The following is a 21,900-nucleotide window of genomic DNA, read 5'->3' on the forward strand; positions in this document are numbered from 1 at the left end:
ATAAGTAGTGGTCTTCCGTGCAAGGGCACATGAACATATTTACATCAAAAAGCATAACGTCTACATAACATGTTTAAACAAATTCCAAAGTACATTTAGAAAAATATATCACAGCAATGATAGACGTGGCACAAACGAATACTCGTTTGCAAAAAAATCATAAACACTGTATCATTAATTTCAACTGTAATGCCAATATAGGAACATATTGATTTAGTCGCAATTATGTGACCAAATGAACATGCACGTGTATTATGTTCGGCTGAGCTTTTCACAAATTATAACTTTGTTTATACAATTTCAGTCTTAAATGATTTGACAGAGGGAGCCGTTCTCAGCGAATTATCTAGCTTATTCAAGTCAAATAAACAATTGGGCTAAACTTATAACAAGAGTATCAGTGTGAAATCTGGGCACACGTAAACATCCACTGTCTATTTGCCTTGTATGATTATTATTATGTACATCATTAGGATTGATCAAGTCTGCCTAAAGGTTAGAAAGTGCTAGGTTATGAACGCATGTATAATATATCATAACGCGACTTAAATTAAAACCGTTTGAATTAATTCAATTTAATTTAAAGTACATAATGACATAATAATATAATTAATATTATGTTTATGTCTCAAACCGTTTGACAATTCAACATTGTCTGAATTTGATTTTTTTTTTAAAACTAGAAGTGGTAAATATTTCGTGCTTGATTGTATTTAAATTAGTATAGGAACCCTGTCAGAATAAATAGATGATTCTAGCTTTAATATTCTTCTTGGAAATGTGACCATAGACAGTTATGCCCTACACACCAGCCACTGAGACACATACCCAATACACGGGTTGCCTGTGGTGAAAGGGCTTTTTCAGCTGCAGCACCTTCTCTTTGCATGGAACAATAATTTACCATTTAATTTGAGAATCAACTTCCTTAGAGACCTTTAAATCCAAGTGGAAATCTTATCTTTTTTTAACAATACAAGCTGTACTTGGCACTATGACATTCATCCAAAATCTCTCTTTCTTTTTATGATTTTTCTTGTGCGCCTCGGAATATTGTCTAGATAGACGGCGCTATATAAATGCCTATTATTATTATCATTATTATTTCGTAATTTAATCAATTAATTCCAAGTTTTATATAAAGTCAATGTCATACTATCATTTCAATCATTTAACGAGCTTAACTATTTCTGATAGAAGTAAACCTTGAATAATATGCAGAAGCGGATCTAGAAGGGGGGTTGGGGGGGTTGCAACCCCCCCCCCCAAAAAAAAAAAATCCGGGGACAATTTTTTTAAATCTTATCTTTTTTTTTAAACTTGTAATTTTATTTTATTCTATTTCTATGTATTTATTTCATTTATTATTATTATTATTATTATTATTATTATTATTATTATTATTATTATTATTATTTCTTTTTGGGGGGAGGGGGGGGGGGGGGGGTTGGGCGAACAAATGTCACAGAGTCCCTTGCCCCCCCCCCCCATCAGCTTTTTTGAGGACACGGGCCACCGCCCAAGTGACAAGCTAGGCCAGCGTTGCCGATTCTCATCCCCAAAATCCCCACATTAAAAAAAAAAAAAAAAAAAAAGGAAAAAAAAAAGAAAAAAAAAAAGAAAAAAAAAAAAGAAAAAAAGAACGCACGCTGGAGAGAAACCCTTTCAAGTGCAAATATTGTGAGAAGATATTCAACTCATCTGGTAACTTAACCAAACACATGATAACTCTGGATATAACTGTGTATTTAACTGTTACTTGATTTAAAAAGACGTTATCATGCACTGCTTTTTATGGTCTCCATTGTGTTAATAGATGCCAGGAAAACATCACTTACGGGGTTCAAATAAACACCCCAAAAAAATCGGCTCGCCGCTTCGCGGCTCGTGGACGATGCTCCGCATCGTCATTATTGGTCAACCCCCCTGAGCAAAAAGCTAGATCCGCCCCTGATATGCATTTCCCCCCGAATTATTGGGACATGTTATTTCACAACTTCGTTGTTTTTTGTTGTTGTTGCCTTCTTTAACGATGTTTGCATTCTGTAGTGTATTGCTTTTAGTGTGTAATTTTAGGGTGTAGCTTTTGAAACATTTAAGGGGGTACTAATAGGGTGTTACTTTATGTACTTTAAATTGAATTGTAATATAATTTATGTCTCTTTGTTTAATTATCAATTTGTGTAAAGACTTTCGATATCATATTTATTTCATTTTATATCGAATTCTGGACCCCTTGGTGGAACAGTGGATGCTGAGTTTTACGGCCGTTTTAATATCTCTAATTATGTCTAAATTATCGTGTAATGTTTCGATTATTGTAGGCCCTACTTTCTTTATTTATACGGAAATAAATTCAAATCATATCAAATCAAAGCTAGGCCTATAGGTAACTAAGTCCGAGTGTCTCCTATTTTCTATAAATACGATAAAATGATTTTAAGTGGACTTTAGAGGTCTTTTGTTTTCCTTCATGTAATACATGGCCTTAAGTTATATGAAAAGTATGGTGCCTGGCTATCATTTTTTGCATATAATAATAATAATAATAATAATTTGGATTTATATAGCGCTTAATACGGTATACCGTCTTTAAAGTACAAGTCCACTCCAAAAAATAGCTTATAATAAAAGCAAAAAAAAAAATCAGACAAACCAATCAAAAATAGTTTGAGCAAAATCGGATAACTAATAAGAAAGTTATGATTTTTTGAAAAAAGTATGTAAAACTATAGAACAATGGAAATCACTACACAAATTGCCAATTTGGTTATAATTTTGTGACGTCATATCCTCACTATTTATCAATTGCTTTATATAGTTTAATCCCATTAATTTCTCTTTTAATCCCCCAAACCTTGATTTCCCCATGTCTTTGCCCAGGTTTCATGTATATGAATATGTATCATATTGTATATTCATAATTATTGATTTTTATCTGAATAGTTTATCAAAAGTCACATTTTTAATGATTTAACTGACAAAAATTACTCTATATTAGTGCATCCACACAAAAACATATTACTATCAATCTAATTTGGATGCTGGTGTGAAGAAATAAGATTCTTAGGGGGGAATTGGAAAGAAAACAATTAGTGGATAGTGAGGATATGACGTCACAGACTCATGAGTGAATTTCCAATTTGCCTTGTGATTTTCATTGTTCTATAGTTTTACAGACTTTTTCAAAAATTCATAACTTTTTTACTATAGATATCCGATTTTAGTCAGCACTAATTTTTTGTTTCGCCCTCGAAAATTTGAAAACTCGCACCCCCCCTTGAGAGCCAAGGGGGGGGGGGGCATCTCCAAAAAAGGTAAAATTAAAATTAACGTGTGGGGGGGGGGGGGCACCCCGGGCCATCCCTGGATCCGCCACTGCAGTGGAAAGCAAACTGAACACTTATTCAAAAGGTTGAAAAACATTGTAAAGGTTAAACAAAAATCGTTTTAAAATGGAAATGAATTGAGTGAAGAATAATATTGGACGTGGTTGAACGGGTTTTACCGGTTGAACGCCCCCTCATGCAAGTCACTGAGTTGTAGGGACTTAAACAAAATATGAATCATACACAACGAAACATTTTCCTTAAATTTATATTAAAGCATCATTGATTGGTAATATCATAATAAACATCGAGTGACATTTTTCCAAAAACGAAATCCATAAACATTCAATAACTCATCATGGCATCGCCAAAATCATCAGGGATCGCGTAGAATGGAAAAAAACGTAGAATATAAAAACAGAAATATCCCCACCCCCTGGTTAACGGAGCAAATAAGTGTTCTCAACTCCCCCCCCCCCCCCCCCCCCCCCCATCTTCCTTGCAATGATGGCACCAAAAAGACACCTCGCTCCAGCCCAAGCTTCCAACTACATCGCATGCTTGTGGAGAGTGAAGTAACAGTTTTTTGTATTACTGAGCTCTATTATCAGTGGCCTATTTATACAAAGATAGGATATCATTCTCGTTAACTCAAAAAGCGCGCGCCTCGCCTCCGAGCCAGTCACGTGTCTACGTTGTTTACATCACTGCAGTGTTTCCAGATCGTACTACTATTTAGCCTGAAAATCATAAATATACCATGGAGTCGCCAGTAGAAAAGAAGGCAAAGCTGAATAACGGAGGTGAGAATTCATATTAGACTCTTATCACGTCTCGCATAGAAGCCTGAATTCTTTTTTTTTTGAAACTGAAATGAAAGCACTTTGTCTGTGTTCATCAAACAAGTGTCAAGTCAACACAAGACATCGTCGTCGCGCGTCGCGGAGTGACAGTGCAGCCGAGGCCGAGCGGCCTAGTTCAAAAAGCGCGCGCCAACACTCAAATCTGTACATTCTTCTCTTCTTCTTCTTCTTCTTCCTCCGTTGTTCTCGCTCGGAGATCTGCAGTTGTATTCTGCAAGCGTCAGTGTTGGTGTCTTTCGTCTCCAGCTGTTGACATTGTAGTTACAAACATTCAAGTGGGAGAGGAAAGGATAGAGGTACGGGCAATGTGAATTTTATGGAGGAAGAGTAGAATTAGAGTGTTCAGTCTATCATATAAATTTGATGGGAGCATGAGGTGGTTGGGAAGAAGTATAGCTTTTGTGAATGCAAAGCCATCATTGAAGTTGAAGTATGAGAGGGTGGTTTCAGAAAAGTGTCTGCTCTGCATTTCTCCGATGAAGTCATTGTAACTTAATGGTCGCTGGCTTAGTCTAGATTAAGCACTGAGACAAAGAACGTTCGTCATTGATCACGTTGATTGAGTGATGTAGATTCTAGAATCATTCTAAAACTAGTTTTAGGGACTTCCTTTTTTTGCGACAGCGCAGCCACTCATACGGGCGTTTGTTCAGAAACGTATCCCTTCCTCCCTCAGTGTATACTAGGCCTGGCTATGCCTATGCCCAGACTCTAGACTATAGGCCTAGACTAGTAGATCTAGAGCTTTTTTTATTTTTCAAGGTGAAATTGTGTGATCTGGTGCATACTTTATAGGCCTAGATCTAGGACCTAGATCTAGACTATAGGCCTAGAGTATTTTAACATAGAGGTCTAGTCTAGCTATAGGCAATATGGAGAGAGAAAATCATGGGGTCTAGATCTACTATCTAGGTCTAAGATTAAAGAATGATACAAAAGATAATGCTGGGCTAGGCATAGAGTGAGGTGCTGATCGAGGGCCCCACGCGCTCACAAGTCACTAATCACAAGTCATTTTTCACTCGACAAAACTCACTTTATATTTGTATAATCCCTCTCATTATATTCTAGACTACTGTATCTATGACGTAATATTAGGCCTAGGCCCTCTTTAAAAACAAAGCACAGAACCGTGAAATCTTTGCTGTTTTCGATCAATTGTTACTGATGACGTTCTCGAGCTCGCTGCTGGTTCGTCCGATCGATATTTTGGGCCGGGGCAGGCTCTGGCCGACCCGGCTAGCTGCATATGAATATGTGTACAGTGCGAGGATACGTACATCATCAGGCTAGCTAGCTATTTAGGCGCTGATCTTCCACACGAGGCTTTTTTTCGATAAAAGGCGGGAAAACTTTATAAATTCTTGATTTTAGTGGCTTTAATTTTTTTCATTCAAATTTTTCTGTTTTTATTATTATTTAGTTATTTAAGATTTGTGTGTGAGGAATGTCATTGTTAGCGTGAGAGCGTGAGAATTGAGAGAAATGTGTGAGTGTTGGCAGCCCTGCATTACGGTAGATAACTTCACACAGGCCTGCGCTTTATAGTAATACTAAATTGCATCCTCAAGCTACCTAGATCTAGAATCACTTAATAATCTCACTCCACTATTTAAGTCTTTACTCAGAGCCACAAATACGTGTGGGTTCCTTATGGGACACCAAAAATGTCACAAAGTGGGTCCCTAATTTATGGAATCACCCATATGACGAAGGTTGAATGATTTAGCAGCTGACCTTGTGAATGAATATATTGATTAGTCTATTAATCTAGTTAACTGTAAAAAGTAGAGATTGTTGAAAAAGGCGTGGGGATCATCGATTGGGGTATCACTCAATTCTAAACTATATTTTTGGATGATGTCAGAGTTTTATCATAATTTTAGAGCTTGTATTCATGCATCTTGCCTTTTACTTTCCTGTTAATATGTTATTGTAATAAGAAAATCACCATGCAGTGAAAATGTGAAAGGTTTTGTTGACAGATAAAAGGGGGAGGTCCATAAAAACAGTTTTGTTCCATAGAGTTTCATACATGTGCTGACAGAGGGAGAGAAAGAGAGAGAGAGAGAGAAAGGGGGGGGGGGGGTGGGGGTATTAGTATTTGTCCTTCCCCTGAACTGCCACTCAAAATGTCATAGATAATGGATATGAGGATATTTGCCCCCTCAATTGAATCCCCCCCCCCCAAAAAAAAAAAGATCAAGTAAAGAAGGAGAGAAAAAAAAGGAGAAGAAAGGAAAGGTGCAAAGAGGGAGGGGGGGGGGGGGGATATGAACGTGAAAAGAAGATATTAGGACCACGTCCAATTTCTCCAAAACCTCAACCTCGTTGAATCACATGAATTCATAACCAGGTTCCCCCACCCCACCCCAACCCTAGCTGTGCCGCTTAAACATACATAGTCTACATGTACATGTACAGAAGCATGTTTACACTCCTGTGTGTACTGGTACGTGGGCTAATACTGCTTCGGGTGATAGGAACATGTAGGCAACAGATGTGAGTACCAGAGGGAGACTTTTGTTTAGTACATCAACAGGTACTGAAGCTTATCAGCTAGACAGCTACGCTATTAACTATAAAGGTATGTAATATGTGCTATTATGGCTAGGAATTCAACAGGATTATTCATTTTCTGCTTGGGGGAAATGAGGGTGCTTTCAAATTATAAAGAAAAAAAATCCCATGTATTAGTCTCCAGAAAGAACATTTGTGTGTCTATTATGAGAGCTCTTTGGTTATTTTAGTTTAAATTCAAAATTGCTCTGAGCCTACATCATGTGCATGTATACATGTAATGGATGTTGGTCTCTCTGGTCATACATGCAGTGTTGAATTCTGGCTTTATACATTGTGTGTACAGGTTTGTATTCTAAACTGAAGATACAGTACAGTTTTGTGTTTGGATTCTCTGGTTCTTGTTCCAAAGAAAAACTTCAGTGTGATGACGTGCATAATACCACACATTCTGATGTACAATGCAGTACATTTATATTTATGAACAGGCTATTATCCCTCCCATTTATTTTGCCACTTAAAAGTGCCACATGGAATGATGTTTAAATTAACAGTATTATCCTGTCAGTATGTCAAGAGCGGGCGAAAAAACAACAAGTTAGTAAGAGAGAAAAACACTATTTATAAAAAGCTTACACAGAGCAGTATTGGTAGCCAGCTTTAAAGTGTTTAATACTCGAAAACTGTTGGGTTGCTTTATTACCATGTTTCAAAAGCTATTTGAACCATACTCACAGAACAGTTGAACAGCCACCAGTTTGTGCGGTCAGTGATGAATGTACAGGTGTACATGGAGACAGGGTTGGGCGGTAAATACAGGTGGCGGTAATTACCGCCGGTAAATACCGTCCGCTAAATAAGATGCGCGTCCGGTAAATATGTAAAAAACGGCAAATATGATTTTAATTCTCTATTTATTAATAATTTTACTTGTTTTTAGCCTCGAACTGAAAATATTGTTCTGAAATAATTAGCAGCACAATACTCATAGTAGGAACACACAAACAGATTTATAAAATCCTCACTGCATAAAAAATGGTACACACCCAAACAAATGGCATTTTGTTCATATGCTAATTAATAGGTATTCATGAATATGGTAATTAGCAACTGGGAACCAAAACCTTCATACAAGTTACTTTTATTGTAAAGTTTAAGATATTTGAATAAAATCAGTGAAAATTTGAACAAAATCGGGCAAGGAATAAGGAAGTTAAAGCTTTTTGAAATGACTAGTCACTAGAGGGCGATATTCAATTTGATGACATCATTTGTGGACAACTCTCCATGCCTTTTGTACATCAAATTTCATGTTTTTCCTTCTTTCTTGTGATTGAGATAATAGAATGCAAAATGATATTCTACTTCACATGTTATGAAATCTGGACAAGTGAGTGGAAAATATATTTCCCGGTATTTCCCGGTAAAAAGTGGTAAATACCGGTAAATACCGCTTATTTCCTGGCGTCCGGGAAATAAGCCTCCGAAGCGGGAAATATGCCAACCCTGCATGGTGACCCCGGCCCCTCCACTCAGTGTTATTTAGGGTACGCATATATGCATGTTCCCTCCTTTTGAAAACACCCCCTAAGTCTGGTGTGTAAAATATTTTTTGTGTACTACGAGCCGGACCTTGGTGCATGAAAAGTACCCCTTTACCAGACATTTTGGTAACATGCATTCACGGTGGGGGGGGGGGGGGGGGGGGGGGGGCTGGGCTGGGCTGGAGACACAAGTGAAAGTAGAACTTAGAAGATCTGATGATTCAGTTAATAGGTATAAACTGTCTGGTATGTTATAGTTCGAAGAGAAGGACTATCTCATCTGGGACTTTACAAGGAGGAGTGGTGGGGGGGGGGGGGGTTACCTTCACCCATGGCTAAATATTGATGTCAGACAATAGATATCATTGCAACTCTGCATAAAACAATAAAGACAGAGAGACTATAGCAAGAGAGAGAGAGAGAGAGAGATGGGTTGGAGGATAAGGAGAGAGAGAGAGAGAGAGGGAATGAGGGAGTGAGTATAATAATATAAATGATGATAATGATTATAATATTAATAACAACAAGGACAACATACTAAATTTTATAATAACTATAATAATAACAATTAAAGTAAAGCTAACAAAGAGTGTCCATTTGTAATTGAAAACAACAGAGTAAGAAAATATGTTATATATGATTCTTGCACTGAATAAATTATGTATTTGATCAAATGGTTTGAATTCAGGACATACTTGTGCCCAAAATAATGATGGCACTGGCTCGGTTTTCACATACATGTAGCTAGTGGACGAGAGATAGTTCTGACACAAGCAAGTCACATGTAATTTCTTACCCTACTAGCTATGGAATTTGTTGGCATCTTTGCTCGTGTTCGGGCTAAGTTTGCCTTCATAGGCTTCATGATTATAGGTCTTAATGCATTAAAAAAAGAACTTTATCTACTGCTTTAGATGATCTTTTTTCCACTTTATAATGAAGATATTATATTACCAACTCAGCACACCAGTAACACTTCATGATATCAAATCTATCGTGTGACATTGCCAATATCAATATTCAACCATAAAAAACAAAACTTTGGCCATATATATTGTCAAGTGAATTTAGGTAATAATTATTTTACTTTGCAAACAACTACCGTACATCTTAAGTTGTTTGGTTACACTTGGGTCATAATTTGAAATATGTAAATAGTGGCACAGACTGACACCCATCATACCCAGACACGTCACGCACGTACGCCGTCACTATATCTGAAACGTTTTGATATTTTCCGAAATTGTCTTAAGACAAAGAGTATACGGACAAGTCCCTTGCCCCGTGGTTTAGTTGAGGGACAAGAATCAAGTTTTGATTATTTCATAGGCAGTTACGCCAACAGGTGAATGCAAGTCAAAGCATAGGTTACCTAGACGAAGGTATGTATATGTACAAAATATCTGTTTTCTGTATAAATGAGATTAAAATAATTAAATGGCCAATCTGACCGGGGGAAACAGATTGCAGGCAAATACTCAGAAAACAGCGAATAACGCACAGCAACTATTTAGACCTAATCGTTAATTGCGTGGTTGTGTGGACAAAAGGCACTTGGACAATCTTCCAAATCAACCTGCTGTTGGTATCGGTATAAAAAAAATAATAATGCTGTTAAAATATTTATTTCATATTTTGAAGACTTTTGAAGATAATTTAACCACAACATTTTTTTCCAAAAGATGTCGATAGTACAGTGCGTATTACAAAAAATTTACCCAACTTTGGTAACTTCCAATTATAAAGTTATAATCTATATGACCTTAAATCATATATCATAGTAAAGGGTAACTCATACCCTGTCTAATGATACCATATTCATAGTTGTACTGCCACAGATGACTGAGCAGAAGGCTATTAAAAAAGTATTGTCAAAAAACCTTTTTCAAAGTTGTGTCTGATAGGAGATGTAGAGAGATTTTTCAAGGTATACTGTAATTAAGGGTGTATTAACCGCACCCTTTTTGCTGCCAAAAAAAATTCAAAGTCGGGGGTGCGGTTTATACAACGGTACACAAAAAAAAGAAAAAAAGAAAAAACCCTCCACCTGGCGCTATGCCTGGCAATGTCTCCCAGCTCAGTAATCGGTGTGTTGACTCACCACTCGGAAACTAGAACAACACTCAAATTTGTCTGTCATCTTGGTTTGAAAGTAATCTTTCTGATAGATTTCAATATGTAGTTGATAATAATAATTCCTCCAATTTTTCTTCTATTCACGGCGTACCACAAGGTTCTATCCTAGGTCCTCTACTGTTTTTTAAGTCAGCAAAAAAAAAGTCAGCAAAAAAAAAAGAGGGGTGCGGTTAATACACCGTTAATTACGGTAGGTGGTATTGCTATGACGGGGTAGATGGAAGGGGCCCCTCCAAATAGTGTTGAGAAAATTTGTATACAGTTTACAAGTGAGTGATTGCACCCCTTCTCCCTCATCCAATATAATCTAATTTCTAATTTAATTTATTACAACAACAAAAAAGGAATCTTGAATATCATTATTGGATTATTGTAACTACCATAACAATATTATCCTGTCAGCGATTGTCAGATATTTTATGAGTGGGAGAAAGCCTAATTTGGTTTCAGAGAACACAATATACTGGTTGTCAGGTGTATCATTACCATAGCAATGGTAACTAAGAGAGAAATATCATTAAAATATGATGAAACTGCATCATCTGACATCACACTACCTATCAAAATATTCATCTGCATTGATAGCATATAATTGCGATATATCCTATTTTTCATCTCACTATGTTAGCGTTGCTAAGGAGAAGACCACCCAATGTATGCACATTCCAGCCAGACGTAATTTTTACAAGCGCAAGCTTGCTGATAAACCACATTAGCTTTCGCACCCTACCGGGTACCGATTTAACACCTGGGTGGAGAGTGGCAAATGTAGATCAATGTCTTGCCAAAGGACATTAGTGCCGCGGCGGGACTTGAACCTGTACATTGTAAAATGTACATGATGTATGTAATTTCATGAGTGATTTATTTTGCCTGTATGATGAGGGTCCTGACATGATATCTGCTGTGTTGAATCTATTTTGTCAAAACAATAAAAAGGTCAGTTCAATGTGTACAGGCTTTAGTACAGTGGAGATAAAATATTGAACTTGAACAAATAAACAAATTTGACCTACATTCTTTCTAACCACACAAAAGTATAAGTGTACATGTATGCAGCCAGAATTCATTGTATACAGTCAATGCTGCAGTACACAGTGGAAACAGCTGCAGGGATTTGCTGTAGGCCTGAATGGCCTAGGAGACAGACAGCTCATTAGAACCCTAACCCTTTCTGACAACTTTTCTAAAGGCTTTTTGAGACCTATCTCAATAGAGGTGGATTGCATAACATTTGCACTAAAACTTGTTTCACATATATTATCCCGAAACAGTGAATAAACTAAATGATGAATAAATGCATGATGCTTATACAGTGCAGATTAACAGGTGCAACTGCTTGCCCAACATAGCATCAGTATTTTTTAGCAGTAACCGAACAAGTACATGTATGTTGCCCACATTCAAGCTTATGCAATACATTCTCTTGTTACAGGTAATCCCAATACTAGTTGTAGGCTTTGAGAACTATTCTATTGTGCTACTGCATATTCACCTGTTTTACTCATTTTTACATAATAGCAGTGAAGGGATGTTCCTTTGTCTACCTGAGGAACTGTATATTTTGTCCTCTTTCTTTGTCCGTCATATTCATAGTGACTAGAGGGTTGCAAGGGAATGTAAAGACAGACTGTCCCTCCCACTTTGTAATGACCAAGTGCATTAAATTGGTGTAGTTTGATAAACTTGCTTCCACATATTCCATTCACATGGAGTATTCATTTCCTCAGATTCAGTAACCACTTGTAAGAAGACTTTTCGTTTTATTTCTCCTCCACTCTCCAGACGAAATGGCTACTGTTAACGGAACCAAGACGGTCATCAAGACAGCGATGAATGGTGATGGGAGTCCAAAGACAGTCACCAATGGCAATGGTGATGGGAGTCTCAAGAAAGTTAGCAATGGCAATGGCGATGGGAGTCTCAAGACAGTCACTAATAGTGATGGGAGTCCTTGGTTTGGACACCAGTCGTTGGAAGAGAATGACCCGGAGATGTATGCTATCATCTTAAAGGAGAAGGATCGTCAAAGGAAAGGCTTAGAACTGATTGCATCAGAGAACTTCCCAAGCAGGGCTGTTCTAGAGGCTCTCGGCTCCTGTCTGCAAAATAAATACTGCGAGGGATACCCTGGAAATAGGTATAGAATTTACTTTAAAAGTTGTGTGTTTGGTCTTAGGATGGAGGGAAAGCTCTAAGCTTTTGGAAATGATTCCTACACTCAGGGTGTGCACCTTAATAATAATAGGGATAGTTGAATTTTGTTGTAGAGGGCGCTATACAAAACAAAAAATCTTCTTTGTTTGATCAAAATCGGTTCAGAGACAGCTGAAATATCCATTATAACGATTTATGGTGCACCACAAATATTCGATAATTTGAACCAGCCGTTGGTTATAATATGCACAACCAGCCGGCCCATGTATTCTTATTATTAGATGGTCCGTCTATTATTAGGTATGAATACCTTCATTCTACATTTCAGTCTTGTTCGAGCAATATCTCGATTTATTTTGTATGATTTTTTTTTCCAGGTTTGGATATGTTGTAGCTGAGAAAATTCTCTACACGGAAGGTGACATTTTATTTTTAATCAGATGTTAGGATCATGGTGATATTTTTACTACAAAATGGGATTTGAGAATCCCATTTTCCGTTTACGTGTAATGTCTATGTGGAGTATTTTGGTCCATTGGTTATTAAAGCATTTGTCTCCCATTCAATTGCCCAGGTTCAAAGGTTTGATTCCCGTTGGGTCAATTTTTTTTTTTTTTTTTTTTTGGGGGGGGGGGGGGGGGGTTCCGTTTTACATTTGATTTTATCACCTTCTTCGACTATCATACCATCACAAACAATTAATAAAATGCCTATTTTTGCGTGTTATTTCTTTTGGAGAGGAATGTCAATAGTTTGTGTACAACCCTATGGGAAATCAAGATTCCTTGTCATGTAATAAACCTATGTAGGTTAATCTCCAAAGTCTGGTACAATATCAAATTGTCCCATTTCTATAATGCTAGTCTCCTTTCCTGACGTTTATATATTCCAGTTATTCAGCACAGGTATATGCAATGTTTAAGTCTCTCCCATGGACATAGAATTGTTTATAACAGTATATCACATCTCCCTGTCTATACTTTTCTCTTTCTCTATTCAATTCTATTTATGCTGGAAATATTGAATGCATCGTTCTCCATTGCATCTCTCTCCATTGCATCTCTCTCCTTTTTCTCTTGCTCTGTCTCCCTTCCCCTCTCTTGGTCTCACCCCTCTCCTTCTCTTTCTCTCTCTCTGTCTCCCTTTCCCGCCTCTGGTTCTCATTGTTCCTCTTTTATGTCTTGTATTGTTCCTTAATTTTGTCTAGCTCTTCCCTTTGCCCTTTGTAATCTTATTTCACCCCTACCATGTTTACCATGGAGAGAAACATGAATTGAAATACATTAGAAAACAGGTCTATTCATTATTATTATAATCACATAATCATCATTTTCATCATTATTATCATTATCACCTATTCTATATCAATATGACTTTTGAATCAGCATGATTAGTATTACTATCATTATCCTCATTTTTCCAGCCATCAATGTCATCTCTACTATCATCCTTGTGATCATCGTCATCCTCCCTATCACCACCATTATGATCATCAATGTATATCTCAAGATCAATTCGTCCCTATATATATATATATATATAGCTCCACAAAAATATGGTGACCATTTAAAATGAATTAATTGATTAACAAGAAATTAAATTTGTCATTGAAACAAATTAGGTGGTCTGTTATTTAATCTGAATAAATGGAAGACTAAACATCTTTGAAGGAGATAGAATCATTTATATACCTCACTTAAGTAATCCAGCAATCTGATTGGTCGAAATTGCATTCATAATCTTTAACTGTTCCCGGTAACCATGGTTAAAAAACAGTTCAAAATCCCAATAACCATGGTTATTGGGAAAATAGGTCAGTCTCCATGGTTACCCCATAGGTTTACATGTTAAAAAATGGTCTGAGCGATCGAGGATACCGTACGTGTGCGAAGAATTGGTCGGTAATTTCAATACAATTGAATCTCGATCGATCTTACCGACAATTTTATCTTGCATTGTTGACATTAAGACGAAAATAAACTGCCAAAAACAAAAAAAACAACATCTGCCGATAGATCTTCATCTAAATTCGTGCCAATATGCATTGCAAAAGTAAAAGAAGGGCCTGTTTAATGGAGCAGCCGCGAAGCTTCCACCACGCGAAGCCGTTTTCAATCCATTTTAATGTATATATAAGAAAAAACTGCTATGTATGGTAACAGAGCGCGATAGCCGAGCAATTTAAGGCAGAGGTTTTCATTACATCAGCTTTGGTACGCAAGAGATCGAATCCCATCTTCGACAAAAGTTTTTTTTTAATTTTTTTTAAATTTTTTAATTTTTTTTTGGCATAAGTATTAATGACTGCTTTAATATTCGAGAAATAGTTGTTTTTATACGCTCTCGGGAAGGTTACAATTTTTTAATTTTTTTTTGGCATAAGTATTAATGACTGCTTTAATATTCGAGAAATAGTTGTTTTTATACGCTCTCGGGAAGGTTACAATTGGGCTATTGCCCTCGGCACGCCTCGGGGCAATAGCACAATTCTAACCTTCCCTTGAGCGTATAAAAACAACTATTTCTCTCAAAGCAGTCATTAATACTATAATATATATATATATATATATATGATTCTATTCTCCTTCAAAGATGTTTATAGTCTTCCATTTATTCAGATTAAATAACAGACCACCTAATTTGTTTCAATGACAAATTTAATTTCTTGTTATATATGATTCTATTCTCCTTCAAAGATGTTTATAGTCTTCCATTTATTCAGATTAAATAACAGACCACCTAATTTGTTTCAATGACAAATTTAATTTCTTGTTAATCAATTAATTCATTTTAAATGGTCACCATATTTTTGTGGAGCTGAATTAGTATGATCGTATTGGAAAAATTTCACATATTTTGAGGTCTATAATTACTTTCATAGCAATTTTAGGTTCTAAAAGGGCACTAGAAATGTCATAAATAAGAATAAGAGCAATAACCATGCACTTTGAAGGCATTTGCGGTCTGAAAACATAACTCAACTATCCTTTTATAAATAAGCTTCTAGTAATGATAGAAAATAAATTGTCACAGACTCAACATAACTTACACTGAATATTACAGATTACAAATAAATGACCTGTGCCAAACGTTTCTGGTAGAAAATGTATAGAAGCTGAGTAATGAGCATATAAAGATAAGGGAATCAAGCTAAGTAGGCCCAACACCATGTGCTTAACACAGGTCACTATCTGCGAATGAGAGTTGTGGTGAAGATGATTTCCAGCAAGTTTTTGTGAGGTTGTCTTTATTTTACTGGTTCAAACAATCAATCTACTGCAGGATAATCAATCCAAAATAAATTATAGCCATGTTCTCTCGACATATGATGCCCATACCAGAGCTCAATATTAGCTTTAATTCTGCTTTTTGAATAATTTAATCTTGGTAGTAGTTTTCAATGGCTGAATGATAGCAGTGAACATTTTCGTTGTGAAATACAAACAATACAAAAAACCTACTATTGCTATGACAAAAATTCTGAAAATTAACAAGTGACTTTTTCTTCCTTTTTAATGATTTGTCTACTGGGTAGTTACATTCTTGTCCTTTTCAAACCTCTTGTGTTGCCATCACAAATTGTCATACATGTACCGGTACCACATGTTACCAGTCTGGTTGAGGAATACTGGATTAATCTTGCTACAGTGTAGATGTATATGCTGTTATGGTTATGGATAGAGCCCAATAAGAATATACTGTCTACAAATATCAGTTCACAGGGTTACCTGGAAGCAAACTTGTATGTATGAAAAAATAGAAATAAGTTGTGAATTATTTGAATTATTCATCCATTCCCAAATGCTATCCCAAGGAATCCAGATGACTGAGTAACTCAAAATACCTTCCTTCATTTGCCTTTGTTAACAGATACTATGGCGGTACGCAGTTCTTTGATGAAATGGAACTTCTGACTCAGAAGAGAGCCTTAGCAGCATTTGGTTTGAAGGAGGAGGAATGGGGCGTCAATGTCCAGCCGTATTCAGGCTCTCCAGCAAACTTTGCCGTCTACACTGGAGTGATTGGCCCCCATGGTCGTATCATGGGTCTGGATCTACCGGACGGTGGTCACCTTACACATGGATTCATGACGGCTAAGAAGAAGATCTCTGCAACGTCCTTGTTCTTTGAGTCAATGCCTTACAGGGTTAATCCTAAAACAGGCCTCATTGATTATGAAGCTCTAGCTGTAAACGCCAGATTGTTCCGTCCACAAATGATCATTGCAGGTGAGTGAAGCATAGAACAGTCTTTCTAAGTGATTTGTGCAATGAGCGCCAGGAGTGTCAAATCTGACAGACATTAGCGCTATACAAGAACCCACTATTATTATTATTATGATGATGTTACCCTCTTTTTTCAGTGGGCATCACTATCAATAGTCCGAATATATAATTATTCATTCATTTGATCCATGTTCCAATCCTGTTGCCAAAGTATCTTTCACATAGGATAAACTTTACACCCCTAATGTTATGAACCAGAGCAAAATAACACTGAGTTCTAAAGGATATCTATTTATTCAGATGGTCATATCTCAGCCAATACTTAACAATTTCAATTGATTTTTGATGTTTGGACATTATTTTTGATGAAGAAAAAATTGAGAAATTCCAAAAATTAATTTTTTGATGTCACACTTCACCACTCTGTTACCTAGGTCAAGTGTTGTGTAGCGAATTGTAGGTTGATGTCTTGCCAAAGGATGTTAGTGTCGTAACGGAATTAACCCCATACCTTGTGATCTACAGTCTGGTGACCAATCCACAAGACCACAACACAATACCTACAGCGTGCATGCTTTCTTTAATAGGAATCAAGTTATATTAATCAATTATTGATGATGTTTTCATCACCTTCTTGTCAGGTATGAGCTGTTATCCTAGGAATCTAGACTACAAACGTTTCAAGGAGATAGCAGTAGAGAATGATGCTTATCTTCTAGCTGATATGGCTCACGTGAGTGGATTAGTTGCTGCTGGAGTTGTAGCTAATCCTTTTGAGTACTGTGACATCGTTACAAGCACAACACACAAGACACTTAGAGGACCTCGATCAGGCATCATCTTCTTCCGTAGAGGTAACAACTGTAACAAAACTCAAAATAAGGTATCAAACAAATCAGAGGGATTAATATTAGTAGTGTCCGGTAAATTGTCAACCCACCATCCAGTTATGTTCGATAATATTCAACTTAATTCCATTGACTTCATTCAATTATGTACAGTTTGACAAACCTCTGCCATTCGCTCTTGAAGCATGTTTCTATAAAATTCAATGAAAAGAAATACAATTTCTAATATACAAGCTTTTACTATAACTGCATATACCACTGCCAAGAAAGGCAATCTATCCTCTGCCATGTGATCTCATGTTGACAACTTTTGTTCCAGATTCTGTATGTGGTATATGATAATTTATAGGAATTTTGAATTTTGTTTTTGTTTGTTATCAAAGATCATATACATATGTTAAATATAGATATTGCCTTGTGCGCAGAGGCTCTTGTAAAAATGTAATATTTTTTACTGAAAATAAATGCTTTCCTTGATGCATTTTTTAATCATCTCTTTTACCACCAGGTGTCCGTAAGGTTCTCAAGAATGGCACTGAGGTGATGTATGACCTTGAGAAACCGATCAACGAAGCCGTCTTCCCTGGTCTTCAAGGTGGACCCCATATGCATGCTGTAGGAGGTAAGGTATGGCACAAAGCCAGCTCAGTTTACAGAGTACCTTATTCCTTTCATCCGTACAGAATGAATGCAATGGTATTTAAAACTTGCTGTATAAATCTTGTAATTTGTTTATAAAGTGTTGATCATGGTACCAGTATTCATTCTGGGTTTGTAGAAACAGTCAAACGGTCAATTAATGCTATTCCTGAGCTGTACTGGTATATGCCTGAACTCCTTAATGTATGTTCCATCTCAACTTTATCCTATGCTTGTGGTATTAACAAAACAATTTTTTTCCATCATGGTCATTAATGATCATACTTATATCCATTTGCATGTCTGTTATGGTTTGGAAAGATTTGAGAATACTGAATGATACTGAGGTGTGTTGCAAAATGGAAAGCAAGACATGATACAGGAAAGTGTAGGGCCTTTTTTAGTTATGGTGATTTCTTTTGTCTGCCTCATTCCTTTCAAGTTTGTCAATTTTCTTTTCAACCATGTTCTTTTTATGCCTTCACCCACTGAAGATGGGGCCGTAGTTATTTATAATTTGATGAACAGAGTAAATTATGATTATAAATGAAATTTTTTCTGAATAAATTTGACATTGTTTAAGATATACAAAGACACTGATGATGGTAATTTTAGGGACAAGTTTGTTGGCTTCATATTATGAAATGAACATGCCTTGTACGATCCTCTCTTTTCTTTCCCTCAAAAATGGTTTTCAGGCGTTGGTGTAGCCTTATTGCAGGCTTCACAACCGGAGTTTAAGCTGTATGCCCGGGATGTCGTCACAAACGCACAAGCCATGGCTGAAGAACTTATGAAGAGAGGTTATACTATTTCTTCAGGTGAGTTTTAGTCTTCATCACTCTTGTTCTGCCTCTTCCCCGGAAGGTTGCAAATGAAGCAATGTGTTTTTCCAGTTGTGAGAATTATTGAAGAGATCAAACTTGTCACCAGCAAAATATTTACTGGCAAACTCAACTAACATTATCCCTTTCGTCATCCCATGACAATAATTTGTCTAGTTGTGCACATCTAACAAATGAAAGCATATCTGATAATCCTGTTTTATTTTCTGCTCTACAGGTGGAACGGACACTCATCTTCTACTCCTTGACCTCCGACCCCTGGGACTGGATGGAGCTCGTGGAGAGTTCGTGCTTGAGCGTGTAGGAATCGTTCTCAATAAGAACACATGTCCTGGGGACAAGAGCGCACTCAAGCCTGGCGGTCTAAGGATCGGTACACCAGCTCTCACGTCAAGAAACTTCAAGGTTACTGATTTCATGATGGTGGTTGACTACATTGATAGAGGTGAGTAGTCGTCTGACTTTCATGGTGGAGAAGGATAAATGTTTAGGATCTGTATAGTATAGCTTAATTAGATATCATGCTTGTGATATATCCTCTTTTTGTTTTCATTGTGACATCATCAATATCGGATTGTTATGCCAAATTGACCTGACTTGGTGCATTATCCTGACGTTACCCTTAGCTGACTGCTTATCAAGGTTTATGTTTCACAACACCAATCAATGCTACCTTGCCAACTTTCTTTCAAAACAAAACTGATGTGTAGATATGTCCTTAAAAAAACGTGAATAGTACATGTACGTACATGTAGTTTTTCATTACTTTTGTTTGAACACCTTTTTTTTTTTGCAAGGAGTTTTCTATGTTAGATGATTTATTAATGACTTGATTGTATCATCTTAGTGTGTTTAATAACCTAGTGTTTTGGGGGTTAACTAAAATTACAGCACAGTTATGAGCACATGGGACTGGTAGGCAATGATGAAGAAAAATGCATGTGAAAGTTTACAGATTATTCAATTTATTCATAATAGTAGAAAACAGCAGAAAATGATGTTCCTACCATAATTTGATTCTCAAATGTATTATTCATCTCAGATTTGTAGTTATTAAGTGCCAGTTTTGCCTTTCATATCCCATATTTTGTTTAATAATGGTGGCAGCCATATTCATTATTCAAACTCCTTGCATGTCTCATCTCGTTAACTTGTCTCTTACCACAGGTCTGAAGTTGACTGCAGAGGCAAACAAGAAGTGTTCAAGTACAACCCTTCGTGACTTCAAGGCTTACGTCACAAGTGATTCAGACTTCCAATCCAAACTTGCTGCCCTTGAAAAGGAGGTCGAATCTTTTGCTGTAAGGTTCCCATTACCTGGTCATGAAGTTCTGTAAAAACAGACCCAACAATAAGCCAGCATCAGCCATGTACTTAATGACCAAGAGTGCCTTATGATAGTCCACTTCAGTCTGTACTGAGCAAGTGCTTGCTCTTTGAGTTGAAACGACTGAAATGAATCCTATCGATTATTATTCAACATAATTATTTTTTATTTATGATTTTGTCCAACATAAAGTCTTGAAAGATTTATGACATATTGTTTGTACATGTGAAATTTTTCACATTATCGTTTGAAATTAAATGTCAGGATAAACAACCTGTAAGGACACAATGTAGTAGGTATACAATCTGAAATATTAATTTATGTATATCTGGTAAAAGGAATTGAAAGAAACCCCTCAGAATTAGTTTTGGAATGAGCAAAAGAATTGGTTTTAGAATGAGTATGAGAATTATTTTAGACATGACGAAACTGGTCAGAGATAGACAGTGAGCAGGATGCATTTTGTTATAATCATGTAGCTTGATTCAGCTCTGCCAATCATGCAACATTTATATATTATTTTTTCTGGTTGTCCTTCTGTCCGTCCAGTTCTCGCGATCTTGTTATCTCAAGAACCAATTGATGGATTACCGCCAAACTTGGGTCATGTATGTCTCTTGCAGAGCCAATGAACTGATTTTTTTGGGGTCAAAGGGCTCATTATATATGCAAAAATAGCTTGTGATCGCTTTATCTCAAGAACTGATTGATGGATTACTATCAAACTCAGGACATGAATTAATCTTGCAGAGCCATGAACTGATTAGATTTTAGGGTCATGAAGTCAAAAATCAATGGGTCATACAATTACATATACATGTATAAGAAAAATTACATATACATGTATATGAAAAATAGCTTGTAATTACGATATTCTGAGAACCTGTTAATGGATTACAATCAAACTTGCATTTTAAAAATTGCTTCCGTTTTGGTTTGTAAAATCACTGTATGGCGGAAGCATCATTTTTGACTGCACGCAGTCATAGATCCATCTAGTTTATAACATGACATTAACATTCTCTTGTATATAAGTTGTAAATCATGTGTATTACTGTAAGATAAAAGACCACTAATTTTTGTTCTTGTTTGGATATCCTCTTCATTTATAATGTAGGAATCACCTTGGCTTTACAGATTTCATGTAGTTTTGAATTGTCTATTTCAGGCTGTAAATATGTTAAATTCCACCCAATGATGGAGCTTTTGTATTTCACAGTTATGTACTATATGTACATGTATGTTGAAATGGGATATCACATCCAGATTTTGAGTGAAATAAGGGACCAAGGTTGTACAATATTTCCTGTATACTGTAAATGCCGTTATTTTTGTGTGATTAGTTTTTCGCGCTAAGCGCTACCCAAAATATATTTGCGGGTTCTTAAATTTGCGTTGCATGCAAGTCAGCCCGTTCAATACACGCATAAGAAGCCATGCTTATATTTTCGCGAGTTCTAAAATCG

General features: G+C 36.5%; 1 protein-coding gene across 2 annotated transcripts; it reads left to right on the plus strand.

Annotated features, from left to right (window-relative positions):
* Nucleotides 1-3,999: 3,999 nt before the first annotated feature.
* Nucleotides 4,000-20,771, plus strand: LOC593509 (serine hydroxymethyltransferase-like). Of its 2 annotated transcripts, none has more exons than XM_792981.5 (8): nt 4,000-4,132; nt 12,178-12,532; nt 16,420-16,778; nt 17,417-17,629; nt 18,132-18,245; nt 18,961-19,083; nt 19,325-19,552; nt 20,275-20,771. In XM_792981.5, exons 1-8 carry the CDS (start codon nt 4,090-4,092, stop codon nt 20,442-20,444), a joined length of 1,605 nt encoding a protein of 534 aa, XP_798074.3. In that variant the 5' UTR covers nt 4,000-4,089; the 3' UTR covers nt 20,445-20,771. The 2 variants fall into 2 exon arrangements, with proteins under 2 accessions (XP_798074.3, XP_011661053.2); XM_011662751.2 differs by lacking the exon at nt 4,000-4,132 and adding an exon at nt 6,686-6,779.
* Nucleotides 20,772-21,900: the final 1,129 nt, after the last annotated feature.

Source organism: Strongylocentrotus purpuratus, unplaced genomic scaffold, assembly GCF_000002235.5.
Source record: "Strongylocentrotus purpuratus isolate Spur 01 unplaced genomic scaffold, Spur_5.0 spur5_scaffold_14, whole genome shotgun sequence".
NCBI classification, from domain to species: Eukaryota; Metazoa; Echinodermata; class Echinoidea; order Camarodonta; family Strongylocentrotidae; genus Strongylocentrotus; species Strongylocentrotus purpuratus.